The sequence below is a fragment of the Stigmatopora argus genome, chromosome 15 (genome assembly GCF_051989625.1).
Source record: "Stigmatopora argus isolate UIUO_Sarg chromosome 15, RoL_Sarg_1.0, whole genome shotgun sequence".
Lineage (NCBI taxonomy): Eukaryota > Metazoa > Chordata > Actinopteri > Syngnathiformes > Syngnathidae > Stigmatopora > Stigmatopora argus.
This window is the reverse complement of record NC_135401.1, coordinates 14,457,096-14,471,142: the sequence shown is the minus strand read 5'-3', so window position 1 is coordinate 14,471,142 and position 14,047 is coordinate 14,457,096. Positions and strand designations below refer to the sequence as shown.

At 39.3% G+C, this 14,047-nt stretch overlaps 3 protein-coding genes across 3 annotated transcripts; all 3 read left to right on the top strand.

The window, feature by feature from the left end:
- Nucleotides 1–142: 142 nt before the first annotated feature.
- On the top strand, nt 143–2,618 carry LOC144090123 (uncharacterized). The gene is made up of 2 exons (XM_077621442.1): nt 143–2,453; nt 2,530–2,618. Exons 1-2 carry the CDS (start codon nt 143–145, stop codon nt 2,616–2,618), a joined length of 2,400 nt encoding a protein of 799 aa, XP_077477568.1.
- Nucleotides 2,619–4,891: 2,273 nt separating this feature from the next.
- LOC144090122 (uncharacterized) lies at nt 4,892–6,710 on the top strand. The gene is made up of 2 exons (XM_077621441.1): nt 4,892–6,566; nt 6,643–6,710. The coding sequence occupies exons 1-2, from the start codon at nt 4,985–4,987 to the stop codon at nt 6,708–6,710; spliced, it is 1,650 nt and encodes a 549-aa protein (XP_077477567.1). The 5' UTR covers nt 4,892–4,984.
- Nucleotides 6,711–6,719: 9 nt separating this feature from the next.
- LOC144090158 (uncharacterized) lies at nt 6,720–13,096 on the top strand. The gene has a single exon (XM_077621484.1). The coding sequence runs from the start codon at nt 6,860–6,862 to the stop codon at nt 12,014–12,016; it is 5,157 nt and encodes a 1,718-aa protein (XP_077477610.1). The 5' UTR covers nt 6,720–6,859; the 3' UTR covers nt 12,017–13,096.
- Nucleotides 13,097–14,047: the final 951 nt, after the last annotated feature.

Genomic DNA, 14,047 nt, shown 5'->3' with positions numbered 1-14,047 from the left:
CGCTCCAAAAATTGAAGGACAGGGTAGTGTTGAAGGATCTCCGTCAAAATTTAAATTACCAACAATCTCATTTCCCAAATTATCATTAAGTAAGCAAAGTAGAAAAGAAGGAGAAATTGAGATAGATCTTCCAGAAGGGGAAATGACAATAAAGTCCCCTGATGTGGAGTTTCACACACCAGAAGTAGATGTCGATATAGATGGTAAGGAACATAAGTTTAAAATGCCAAAGTTTGGCATCTCCATGCCAAAAGTAAAAGGGCCCGATATTGACATAAGCTTATCGAAGAAAGATGGAGAGTTTAAGCTTCCAGAAGGAGAAGTTGAACTCCCGGAATTTGAAGTGAAATTACCATCAGCTCAAGTAGAAATTGAAGCTCCAAAAATTGAAGGCCAAGGCAGTGTTGAAGGATCTCCGTCAAAATTTAAACTACCAACAATCTCATTTCCCAAATTCTCATTAAAGAAGCAAAGTAGCAAAGAGGGAGAAATGAAGATGGATCTTCCAGAAGGGGAAATGTCAATAAAGTCACCTGAAGTGGAGTTTCAATCACCAGAAGTAGATGTCAGTGTAGATGGTAAGGAAAATACGTTTAAAATGCCAAGGTTTGGCATCTCCATGCCAAAAGTAAAAGGTCCAGATATTGACATAAGCTTATCGAAGAAAGATGGAGAGATCAAGCTTCCAGAAGGAGAAGTTGAACTCCCAGAATTTGAAGTGAAATTACCATCAGCTCAAGTAGAAATTGAAGCTCCAAAAATTGAAGGACAAGGCAGTGTTGAAGGATCTCCGTCAAAATTTAAACTACCAACAATCTCATTTCCCAAATTCTCATTAAAGAAGCAAAGTAGCAAAGAGGGAGAAATTAAGATGGATCTTCCAGAAGGGGACATGTCAATAAAGTCACCTGAAGTGGAGTTTCAAACACCAGAAGTAGATGTCAGTGTAGATGGTAAGGAAACTACGTTTAAAATGCCAAAGTTTGGCATCTCCATGCCAAAAGTAAAAGGGCCAGATATTGACATAAGCTTATCGAAGAAAGATGGAGAGATCAAGCTTCCAGAAGGAGAAGTTGAACTCTCAGAATTTGAAGTGAAATTACCATCAGCTCAAGTAGAAATTGACGCTCCAAAAATTGAAGGACAAGGCAGTGTTGAAGGATCTCCGTCAAAATTTAAACTACCAACAATCTCATTTCCCAAATTCTCATTAAAGAAGCAAAGTAGCAAAGAGGGAGAGATTAAGATGGATCTTCCAGAAGGGGACATGTCAATAAAGTCACCTGAAGTGGAGTTTCAAACACCAGAAGTAGATGTCAGTGTAGATGGTAAGGAAACTACATTTAAAATGCCAAAGTTTGGCATCTCCATGCCAAAAGTAAAAGGGCCAGATATTGACATAAGCTTATCGAAGAAAGATGGAGAGTTCAAGCTTCCAGAAGGAGAAGTTGAACTCCCGAAATTTGAAGCGAAATTACCATCAGCTCAAGTAGAAATTGACCCTTCAAAAATTGAAGGACAGGGCAGTGTTGAAGGATCTCCGTCAAAATTTAAACTACCAACAATCTCATTTCCCAAATTCTCATTAAAGAAGCAAAGTAGCAAAGAGGGAGAAATGAAGATGGATCTTCCAGAAGGGGAAATGTCAATAAAGTCACCTGAAGTGGAGTTTCAATCACCAGAAGTAGATGTCAGTGTAGATGGTAAGGAAAATACGTTTAAAATGCCAAGGTTTGGCATCTCCATGCCAAAAGTAAAAGGTCCAGATATTGACATAAGCTTATCGAAGAAAGATGGAGAGTTCAAGCTTCCAGAAGGAGAGGTTGAACTCCCGGAATTTGAAGTGAAATTACCATCAGCTCAAGTAGAAATTGAAGCTCCAAAAATTGAAGGCCAAGGCAGTGTTGAAGGATCTCCGTCAAAATTTAAACTACCAACAATCTCATTTCCCAAATTCTCATTAAAGAAGCAAAGTAGCAAAGAGGGAGAAATTAAGATGGATCTTCCAGAAGGGGACATGTCAATAAAGTCACCTGAAGTGGAGTTTCAAACACCAGAAGTAGATGTCAGTGTAGATGGTAAGGAAACTACGTTTAAAATGCCAAAGTTTGGCATCTCCATGCCAAAAGTAAAAGGGCCAGATATTGACATAAGCTTATCGAAGAAAGATGGAGAGATCAAGCTTCCAGAAGGAGAAGTTGAACTCCCAGAATTTGAAGTGAAATTACCATCAGCTCAAGTAGAAATTGACGCTCCAAAAATTGAAGGACAAGGCAGTGTTGAAGGATCTCCGTCAAAATTTAAACTACCAACAATCTCATTTCCCAAATTCTCATTAAAGAAGCAAAGTAGCAAAGAGGGAGAGATTAAGATGGATCTTCCAGAAGGGGACATGTCAATAAAGTCACCTGAAGTGGAGTTTCAAACACCAGAAGTAGATGTCAGTGTAGATGGTAAGGAAACTACATTTAAAATGCCAAAGTTTGGCATCTCCATGCCAAAAGTAAAAGGGCCAGATATTGACATAAGCTTATCGAAGAAAGATGGAGAGTTCAAGCTTCCAGAAGGAGAAGTTGAACTCCCGAAATTTGAAGCGAAATTACCATCAGCTCAAGTAGAAATTGACCCTTCAAAAATTGAAGGACAGGGCAGTGTTGAAGGATCTCCGTCAAAATTTAAACTACCAACAATCTCATTTCCCAAATTCTCATTAAAGAAGCAAAGTAGCAAAGAGGGAGAAATGAAGATGGATCTTCCAGAAGGGGAAATGTCAATAAAGTCACCTGAAGTGGAGTTTCAATCACCAGAAGTAGATGTCAGTGTAGATGGTAAGGAAAATACGTTTAAAATGCCAAGGTTTGGCATCTCCATGCCAAAAGTAAAAGGTCCAGATATTGACATAAGCTTATCGAAGAAAGATGGAGAGTTCAAGCTTCCAGAAGGAGAGGTTGAACTCCCGGAATTTGAAGTGAAATTACCATCAGCTCAAGTAGAAATTGAAGCTCCAAAAATTGAAGGCCAAGGCAGTGTTGAAGGATCTCCGTCAAAATTTAAACTACCAACAATCTCATTCCCCAAATTCTCATTAAAGAAGCAAAGTAGCAAAGAGGGAGACATTAAGATGGATCTTCCAGAAGGGGAAATGTCAATAAAGTCACCTGAAGTGGAGTTTCAAACACCAGAAGTAGATGTCAGTGTAGATGGTAAGGAAACTACGTTTAAAATGCCAAAGTTTGGCATCTCCATGCCAAAAGTAAAAGGGCCAGATATTGACATAAGCTTATCGAAGAAAGATGGAGAGTTCAAGCTTCCAGAAGGAGAAGTTGAACTCCCGAAATTTGAAGCGAAATTACCATCAGCTCAAGCAGAAATTGACGCTCCAAAAATTGAAGGACAGGGCAGTGTTGAAGGATCTCCGTCAAAATTTAAACTACCAGCAATCTCATTTCCCAAATTCTCATTAAAGAAGCAAAGTAGCAAAGAGGGAGACATTAAGATGGATCTTCCAGAAGGGGAAATGTCAATAAAGTTACCTGAAGTGGAGTTTCAAACACCAGAAGTAGATGTCAGTGTAGATGGTAAGGAAACTACGTTTAAAATGCCAAAGTTTGGCATCTCCATGCCAAAAGTAAAAGGGCCAGATATTGACATAAGCTTATCGAAGAAAGATGGAGAGTTCAAGCTTCCAGAAGGAGAAGTTGAACTCCCGGAATTTGAAGTGAAATTACCATCAGCTCAAGTAGAAATTGACCCTTCAAAAATTGAAGGCCAAGGCAGTGTTGAAGGATCTCCGTCAAAATTTAAACTACCAACAATCTCATTTCCCAAATTCTCATTAAAGAAGCAAAGTAGCAAAGAGGGAGAAATTAAGATGGATCTTCCAGAAGGGGAAATGTCAATAAAGTCACCTGAAGTGGAGTTTCAAACACCAGAAGTAGATGTCAGTGTAGATGGTAAGGAAACTACGTTTAAAATGCCAAAGTTTGGCATCTCCATGCCAAAAGTAAAAGGGCCAGATATTGACATAAGCTTATCGAAGAAAGATGGAGAGATCAAGCTTCCAGAAGGAGAAGTTGAACTCCCGGAATTTGAAGTGAAATTACCATCAGCTCAAGTAGAAATTGAAGCTCCAAAAATTGAAGGCCAAGGCAGTGTTGAAGGATCTCCATCAAAATTTAAACTACCAACAATCTCATTTCCCAAATTCTCATTAAAGAAGCAAAGTAGCAAAGAGGGAGAAATTAAGATGGATCTTCCAGAAGGGGAAATGTCAATAAAGTCACCTGAAGTGGAGTTTCAAACACCAGAAGTAGATGGTAAGGAAACTACGTTTAAAATGACAAAGTTTGGCATCTCCTTGCCAAAAGTAAAAGGGCCAGATATTGACATAAGCTTATCGAAGAAAGATGGAGAGATCAAGCTTCCAGAAGGAGAAGTTGAACTCCCAGAATTTGAAGTGAAATTACCATCAGCTCAAGTAGAAATTGACGCTCCAAAAATTGAAGGACAAGGCAGTGTTGAAGGATCTCCGTCAAAATTTAAACTACCAACAATCTCATTTCCCAAATTCTCATTAAAGAAGCAAAGTAGCAAAGAGGGAGAAATTAAGATGGATCTTCCAGAAGGGGACATGTCAATAAAGTCACCTGAAGTGGAGTTTCAAACACCAGAAGTAGATGTCAGTGTAGATGGTAAGGAAACTACGTTTAAAATGCCAAAGTTTGGCATCTCCATGCCAAAAGTAAAAGGGCCAGATATTGACATAAGCTTATCGAAGAAAGATGGAGAGTTCAAGCTTCCAGAAGGAGAAGTTGAACTCCCGGAATTTGAAGTGAAATTACCATCAGCTCAAGTAGAAATTGACCCTTCAAAAATTGAAGGCCAAGGCAGTGTTGAAGGATCTCCGTCAAAATTTAAACTACCAACAATCTCATTTCCCAAATTCTCATTAAAGAAGCAAAGTAGCAAAGAGGGAGAAATTAAGATGGATCTTCCAGAAGGGGAAATGTCAATAAAGTCACCTGAAGTGGAGTTTCAAACACCAGAAGTAGATGTCAGTGTAGATGGTAAGGAAACTACGTTTAAAATGCCAAAGTTTGGCATCTCCATGCCAAAAGTAAAAGGGCCAGATATTGACATAAGCTTATCGAAGAAAGATGGAGAGATCAAGCTTCCAGAAGGAGAAGTTGAACTCCCGGAATTTGAAGTGAAATTACCATCAGCTCAAGTAGAAATTGAAGCTCCAAAAATTGAAGGCCAAGGCAGTGTTGAAGGATCTCCGTCAAAATTTAAACTACCAACAATCTCATTTCCCAAATTCTCATTAAAGAAGCAAAGTAGCAAAGAGGGAGAAATTAAGATGGATCTTCCAGAAGGGGAAATGTCAATAAAGTCACCTGAAGTGGAGTTTCAAACACCAGAAGTAGATGTCAGTGTAGATGGTAAGGAAACTACGTTTAAAATGCCAAAGTTTGGCATCTCCATGCCAAAAGTAAAAGGGCCAGATATTGACATAAGCTTATCGAAGAAAGATGGAGAGATCAAGCTTCCAGAAGGAGAAGTTGAACTCCCAGAATTTGAAGTGAAATTACCATCAGCTCAAGTAGAAATTGACGCTCCAAAAATTGAAGGACAAGGCAGTGTTGAAGGATCTCCGTCAAAATTTAAACTACCAACAATCTCATTTCCCAAATTCTCATTAAAGAAGCAAAGTAGCAAAGAGGGAGAAATTAAAATGGATCTTCCAGAAGGGGAAATGAAAATAAAGTCACCTGAAGTGGAGTTTCAAACACCAGAAGTAGATGTCAGTGTAGATGGTAAGGAAACTACATTTAAAATGCCAAAGTTTGGCATCTCCATGCCAAAAGTAAAAGGGCCAGATATTGACATAAGCTTATCGAAGAAAGATGGAGAGTTCAAGCTTCCAGAAGGAGAAGTTGAACTCCCGAAATTTGAAGCGAAATTACCATCAGCTCAAGTAGAAATTGACCCTTCAAAAATTGAAGGACAGGGCAGTGTTGAAGGATCTCCGTCAAAATTTAAACTACCAACAATCTCATTTCCCAAATTCTCATTAAAGAAGCAAAGTAGCAAAGAGGGAGAAATTAAGATGGATCTTCCAGAAGGGGAAATGAAAATAAAGTCACCTGAAGTGGAGTTTCAAACACCAGAAGTAGATGTCAGTGTAGATGGTAAGGAAACTACGTTTAAAATGCCAAAGTTTGGCATCTCCAGGCCAAAAGTAAAAGGGCCAGATATTGACATAAGCTTATCGAAGAAAGATGGAGAGATCAAGCTTCCAGAAGGAGAAGTTGAACTACCGGAATTTGAAGTGAAATCACCATCAGCTCAAGTAGAAATTGACGCTCCAAAAATTGAAGGACAAGGCAGTGTTGAAGGATCTCCGTCAAAATTTAAACTACCAACAATCTCATTTCCCAAATTCTCATTAAAGAAGCAAAGTAACAAAGAGGGAGAAATTAAGATGGATCTTCCAGAAGGGGAAATGTCAATAAAGTCACCTGAAGTGGAGTTTAAAACACCAGAAGTAGATGTCAGTGTAGATGGTAAGGAAACTACGTTTAAAATGCCAAAGTTTGGCATCTCCATGCCAAAAGTAAAAGGGCCAGATATTGACATAAGCTTATCGAAGAAAGATGGAGAGTTCAAGCTTCCAGAAGGAGAAGTTGAACTCCCAGAATTTGAAGTGAAATTACCATCAGCTCAAGTAGAAATTGAAGCTCCAAAAATTGAAGGACAAGGCAGTGTTGAAGGATCTCCATCAAAATTTAAACTACCAACAATCTCATTTCCCAAATTCTCATTAAAGAAGCAAGGTAGCAAAGAGGGAGAAATTAGGATGGATCTTCCAGAAGGGGAAATGAAAATAAAGTCACCTGAAGTGGAGTTTCAAACACCAGAAGTAGATGTCAGTATAGATGGTAAAGAAACTACGTTTAAAATGCCAAAGTTTGGCATTTCCATGCCAAAAGTAAAAGGGCCGGATATTGACATAAGCTTATCGAAGAAAGATGGAGAGATCAAGCTTCCAGAAGGAGAAGTTGAACTCCCAGAATTTGAAGTGAAATCACCATCAGCTCAAGGTGAAATTGAAGCTCCAAAAATTGAAGGACAAGGCAGTGTTGAAGGATCTCCATCAAAATTTAAACTACCAACAATCTCATTTCCCAAATTCTCATTAAAGAAGCAAGGTAGCAAAGAGGGAGAAATTAAGATGGATCTTCCAGAAGGGGAAATGAAAATAAAGTCACCTGAAGTGGAGTTTCAAACACCAGAAGTAGATGTCAGTGTAGATGGTAAGGAAACTACGTTTAAAATGCCAAAGTTTGGCATCTCCATGCCAAAAGTAAAAGGGCCAGATATTGACATAAGCTTATCGAAGAAAGATGGAGTGATCAAGCTTCCAGAAGGAGAAGTTGAATTCCCAGAATTTGAAGTGAAATTACCATCAGCTCAAGTAGAAATTGAAGCTCCAAAAATTGAAGGACAAGGCAGTGTTGAAGGATCTCCATCAAAATTTAAACTACCAACAATCTCATTTCCCAAATTCTCATTAAAGAAGCAAGGTAGCAAAGAGGGAGAAATTAAGATGGATCTTCCAGAAGGGGAAATGAAAATAAAGTCACCTGAAGTGGAGTTTCAAACACCAGAAGTAGATGTCAGTGTAGATGGTAAGGAAACTACGTTTAAAATGCCAAAGTTTGGCATCTCCATGCCAAAAGTAAAAGGGCCAGATATTGACATAAGCTTATCGAAGAAAGATGGAGTGATCAAGCTTCCAGAAGGAGAAGTTGAACTCCCAGAATTTGAAGTGAAATTACCATCAGCTCAAGTAGAAATTGAAGCTCCAAAAATTGAAGGACAAGGCAGTGTTGAAGGATCTCCGTCAAAATTTAAACTACCAACAATCTCATTTCCCAAATTCTCATTAAAGAAGCAAGGTAGCAAAGAGGGAGAAATTAGGATGGATCTTCCAGAAGGGGAAATGAAAATAAAGTCACCTGAAGTGGAGTTTCAAACACCAGAAGTAGATGTCAGTGTAGATGGTAAGGAAACTACGTTTAAAATGCCAAAGTTTGGCATCTCCATGCCAAAAGTAAAAGGGCCAGATATTGACATAAGCTTATCGAAGAAAGATGGAGAGATCAAGCTTCCAGAAGGAGAAGTTGAACTCCCAGAATTTGAAGTGAAATTACCATCAGCTCAAGTAGAAATTGAAGCTCCAAAAATTGAAGGACAAGGCAGTGTTGAAGGATCTCCATCAAAATTTAAACTACCAACAATCTCATTTCCCAAATTCTCATTAAAGAAGCAAGGTAGCAAAGAGGGAGAAATTAGGATGGATCTTCCAGAAGGGGACATGTCAATAAAGTCACCTGAAGTGGAGTTTCAAACACCAGAAGTAGATGTCAGTATAGATGGTAAAGAAACTACGTTTAAAATGCCAAAGTTTGGCATTTCCATGCCAAAAGTAAAAGGGCCGAATATTGACATAAGCTTATCGAAGAAAGATGGAGAGATCAAGCTTCCAGAAGGAGAAGTTGAACTCCCAGAATTTGAAGTGAAATTACCATCAGCTCAAGTAGAAATTGAAGCTCCAAAAATTGAAGGACAAGGCAGTGTTGAAGGATCTCCATCAAAATTTAAACTACCAACAATCTCATTTCCCAAATTCTCATTAAAGAAGCAAGGTAGCAAAGAGGGAGAAATTAGGATGGATCTTCCAGAAGGGGACATGTCAATAAAGTCACCTGAAGTGGAGTTTCAAACACCAGAAGTAGATGTCAGTATAGATGGTAAAGAAACTACGTTTAAAATGCCAAAGTTTGGCATTTCCATGCCAAAAGTAAAAGGGCCGAATATTGACATAAGCTTATCGAAGAAAGATGGAGAGATCAAGCTTCCAGAAGGAGAAGTTGAACTCCCAGAATTTGAAGTGAAATCACCATCAGCTCAAGGTGAAATTGAAGCTCCAAAAATTGAAGGACAAGGCAGTGTTGAAGGATCTCCATCCAAATTTAAACTACCAACAATCTCATTTCCCAAATTCTCATTAAAGAAGCAAGGTAGCAAAGAGGGAGAAATTAAGATGGATCTTCCAGAAGGGGAAATGAAAATAAAGTCACCTGAAGTGGATTTTCAAACACCAGAAGTAGATGTCAGTATAGATGGTAAGGAAACTACGTTTAAAATGCCAGAGTTTGGCATCTCCATGCCAAAAGTAAAAGGGCCAGATATTGACATAAGCTTATCGAAGAAAGATGGGGAGATCAAGCTTCCAGAAGGAGAAGTTGAACTACCGGAATTTGAAGTGAAATCACCATCAGCTCAAGTAGAAATTGAAGCTCCAGAAATTGAAGGACAAGGCAGTGTTGAAGGATCTCCGTCAAAATTTAAACTACCAACAATCTCATTTCCCAAATTCTCATTAAAGAAGCCTAGTAGCAAAGAGGGAGAAATTAAGATGGATCTTCCAGAAGGGGAAATGACAATAATGTCACCTGAAGTGGAGTTTCAAACACCAGAAGTAGATGTCGATATAGATGGTAAGGAAACTACGTTTAAAATGCCAAAGTTTGGCATCTCCATGCCAAAAGTAAAAGGGCCAGACATTGACATAAGCTTATCAAAGAAAGATGGATTACCAAAATTAGGGGTGGCTTTGCCACAGGTCAGTGGAGAATTGAACAAAGACATCAAGATAGACCGCACAGATATAAAATCGCCAGAATTAAACGTTGAACCAGCACTTCCTGATCCTGATGCAAATGTTAATGTCAAAATTAAAAGGTCTAAATTCTCCTTTCCCAAACTCTCATTAACCAAGCAAAGTAGCAAAGAATATGAAGTTGACATCGGTCTCCCAGATATTGATGTTTCTATTCCAAAAAATAAAATGGAAATCACTTCACCTGAACTGGCATATCAAAAAACAGCAGTTGATGTCTGTGTAGATGTTCAGGAAAGCCAGTTTAAAATGCCACAATTTGACATGTCAAAAATTAAAGTGCCAAATATTGACATAAACTCATCAAAGTTGGACGAAGAAATCAAACTTCCAGAAAAAGAAGTTAAATCCCCAGATGTTCACATTAAAATACCTTCGGCTAAACTGGAAATTCAAACTTTGAAAATTAATCCACAACCAGCTACTGTTGAAGAATCTCCATTGAAATTCAAACTACCAACAATCTCATTTCCCAAATTTTCACTAACCAAAGACTCCAAAATTGACATTGGTCTCACAGATGTTGATGTTTCTCTTTCAGAAGGGAAAGTAGAAATCGGTTCACCAAAGGTAAATTTTGAAAGACCAGAAGTAGATGGCAATATTCACGGTAAGGAGAAGATGCCAACGTTTGGCATCTCCATGCCAAACGTAAAAGGGCCAGACATTGATATATCAAAGAAAGATGGAGAGATTAGACTCCCAAAAGCTGAAGTTGATGTCCCTGATGTTGACATTAAACTACCGACACCTCAGAAAGATAGAGATATCCCACTCCTAGATGCTGAAAAGAAACTGACATTTGATGATGGAGAAATAGAAGGAGCTAAGATTGAAACTCCAAAAAGTAGTGTTGCAGGATCACCATCAAAATTCAAATTACCATCTTTTAAATTACCTAAATTTGGAGGTTCTCATTCAAAGATTCATGTTGATGTGCCTGATGTAGACCAAGATAATGAAATTGATCGCATTAAGCTGGTGATACCTGACCATGAAGCAAAGCGGGTTCTTGCAGCAGCCAGCATTGACATTGAAGGAGTATGTGTTAAAGTCACAAGAAAAGGTGAAGGAGCAGAAATCAAACAATTATCAGATGTTGATGCCGAGATAAAAAATCAAGGCATTGAACAGTTGGAAAATAGCATTTCAGGTCTGGAATTACCAAAAGTTGAGGTTGATGTAAAGCTGAGCAAAGGCCCAGAGAATAATGTTGTGAGTCCTGTCTCTCCAAGCAAATTCAAACTGCCGTCCTTCAAAATGCCAAAGTTGACATTTACACACCAAAAACCAGAAAGCCAAAGTAGGTCACCAAACACAGAACATAAAGCTAGTCAACGAGAGATGAAAGCTGAACTGAATGGAGATGCCAATCCCACATCAACTGGTGTTGTCCTAGAAAACCCTGAGGCTGATTTGAATGTGGCAAAAACTGAACAAGTGGAAGAACATTCAGATGTCTTCAAGGAAGAAGAACATACAAAGAACACAGAAACAAGGCAAAATGCCACTAAAAGTCCAGAAGGAACGGGATGGTTTAGGTTTCCAACATTTGGACTCTCATCACCTGTAGAATCTGCCAAAACCTCACTAACAGTTGATCAGAAGGAACAAAGAAGCCCAACGAGAGAACATCAGGAGGACATGAGCCCTACCTGTTCGGTGCAGTCATCAGACGTCTTTGCTGACATCAGTTCAACAGTCACAAGCGAGTATGTCAGCTTGCCCTCATCTTCTCCGACAAAGGTGATGATCAAATTTTCCGATCCGAAATTACCTCCAGATCTCGATGAGATGAACGTGGTGACAACCACCACCAGGTCAGAGTTTGTCACAACCGAGCCAAACTTACCCGAAAAGATTACCATCCTATCATCTGAGGTTTCATCTTCCTCTGAGGAAACTTTCAGACTGGCGTCAGAGAAAATCCACATTCTTACATCCAAGCAAGTAGGCGCTGAATCACATCACGCTAAACTTCTGTCCACGATCCATTCGACCAGTGAGGCTAGCCAAATGTCGTCATCATGGAAAGTGGAGAGCTCTCAGAGTAGCGTGAGAACTGTATCGCAGAAACAAATTGTCCGCGAAACATCGCAAGAGAGCACAGAGACATTTGTGATTTCCAAACAAATAACCAAAACTTTCGACCCAGCCGAGTTCTTCCCTGAGAATGAGATGGCTTCATCTATAAAGCAACTCCGAGAATCTGTTCACTCGGAAAAAATGAAATTTTTCGATGTTGCTGAAAAGAGATGTGATAGCTAAACTTCAACGCTCAAAAAGAGAATGATTGTCTGTCTTAAGTCGACATTAGGTATAAACTCATTTAACCTGGTCAAAATAAGTTTTAAAAAGGACTGAATACAAGTAAATAAAGTACAACACTTCTATAATCTTTTTCTCTCCCCCATTAGTGATGTCACCACCATAATGAAGAGAAACAAACTCTTTCTAATGGAATTCTATAGAGAATAAATGGTTGCTAGATTTCCCTTTTGGCAAAAAACAAGAACATATTAGAAATATTAGTCTTTGGAACACCACAATTTCCAACCCTTTACTCTTTAATATGCCCCAAACGTGAGCTTTGGATTTTTAGCCTTTATGTTTGTTGGTTTTACATCTGTGTTCATGCCAATGTGAGCATGTTTCAGTGCCACAGTCCACTCTACTGGGATTGGGAGGGGCTGGCAGTAATTCAACAATTGCCAATGAGTTCATTTCAGTGTTTTAAATGTCAGAAATTGCCAAAGTTAATGAGGTGTTAATGTAAAAAAGTTCATTTTGAAAGTAGATCTTGTGTGTCCATTCCCACCAGTGGTAGCTAATGAGTTAATTTAACCTTTGGCTGCATGTGACTGAATGAAAAAAAGAGATGGGGAAAAAAAATGTCGATGGCAGAGAAAATTGTTAATGGGCTAAGGCTTTGGTACATGTGCTTACAAGTGGAACAGAAAAAGTTCAATCGCAGCGTTTGTGGGCCAACAATCAGGCTTTAGCTAAATGAATGTTTACAATAGTGCGGTGTATGTCATGAAAAAAATGTGTGTGTAGTTTTCGCTGAGGTATTATTGTTGCTACAGAAAAAGAAAGTTACAAATCCCCAAAATTGAACAATGGTAGCTATATTTTTTTAGCAATATTTTTGCTTAAACCTCATTTGCTAAAATATAAGCTATATACTGTATGTATGAGCAGTGTATTCTCAGTCAGTGTGAATAATAATTCTAACAATATGTAAACTGACTGTGTAAATAGCTTTTAATTACCTCTGGACTATTTCATGTGCTTTAACTCCAAATGTTTGCAATATACACAAAATTAAATACATATTATAAGTGAAAACGTGTCTGAAGAGTAACTTGTCTTACCGCATAACACAGTGATGATGGAATCTCAAGGCTCCAGGTGAGTTCTTCTCCATCAACTCATCCACACATGCCTTTGACAAGAAAATATCCAGAGATTACATACATAGGGGATACACTGACTGGACAAGATACGTTTGGTTCCTATACTTACGGATGTGCGAGGGCGTTGGCCTTAGAGTTCTGGAGTTGAGGATTTAGTCCCAGGTGGGTCCTCACTGTGTGGAGTTTCCATGTTCTCTTGGGCTTGGGTCAGTTTTCCCCAGGTGCTCGCTCCGGTTTCCTTCCACATTCCAAAAACATGCATGGTAGGCTGATTGGACACTCTAAATTTCCCCCAGGTAGGAGTGTGAGAGTGAACGGTTGTCCGTCTACTCGTGCCCTGCTATTGGCTGACCGATTCAGGGTGTCCCCTGCCTCTGGCCCGGAGTCAGCTGGACCCTAGTGAGGATAAAGCGGTTCAGAAAATGAATGAATGAGTGGCAATAAAACCTTTTTCTGCGGCTAGAGCTGATACATATAAAAAAGCATAAATATAACCTGAGCCGCCATGTGGTGTAGAGGTTCTCTCGCCTGATATTGGTGCAGGTAGGTGTGGGCTCAATTCCCACTGGTGGTTGTATGATTGCTATGGTCCTTAGTCTCTCTGAATGCCCTACAGCTGAATGGCGACCAGTCTAAGGTGTACGTAGTCTGCCTTTTGCCCGAAGACAGCTGGGTTAGGCTCCAGCAACCTCCGCAACCCTTTTGAGGATGGGCGGTATGGAAAAATAACCTGAAAAAAATATTATTATTATTTAGGAAAATAGCAACATTTTACAGCGGCCCAGTAGAGCGAGTGGTTAGCGCGTCAGTCTCACAGCTCTGGGGTCCTGAGTTCAAGTCCAGGTGGGTCCACCTGTGTGGAGTTTGCATGTTCTGCGTGGGT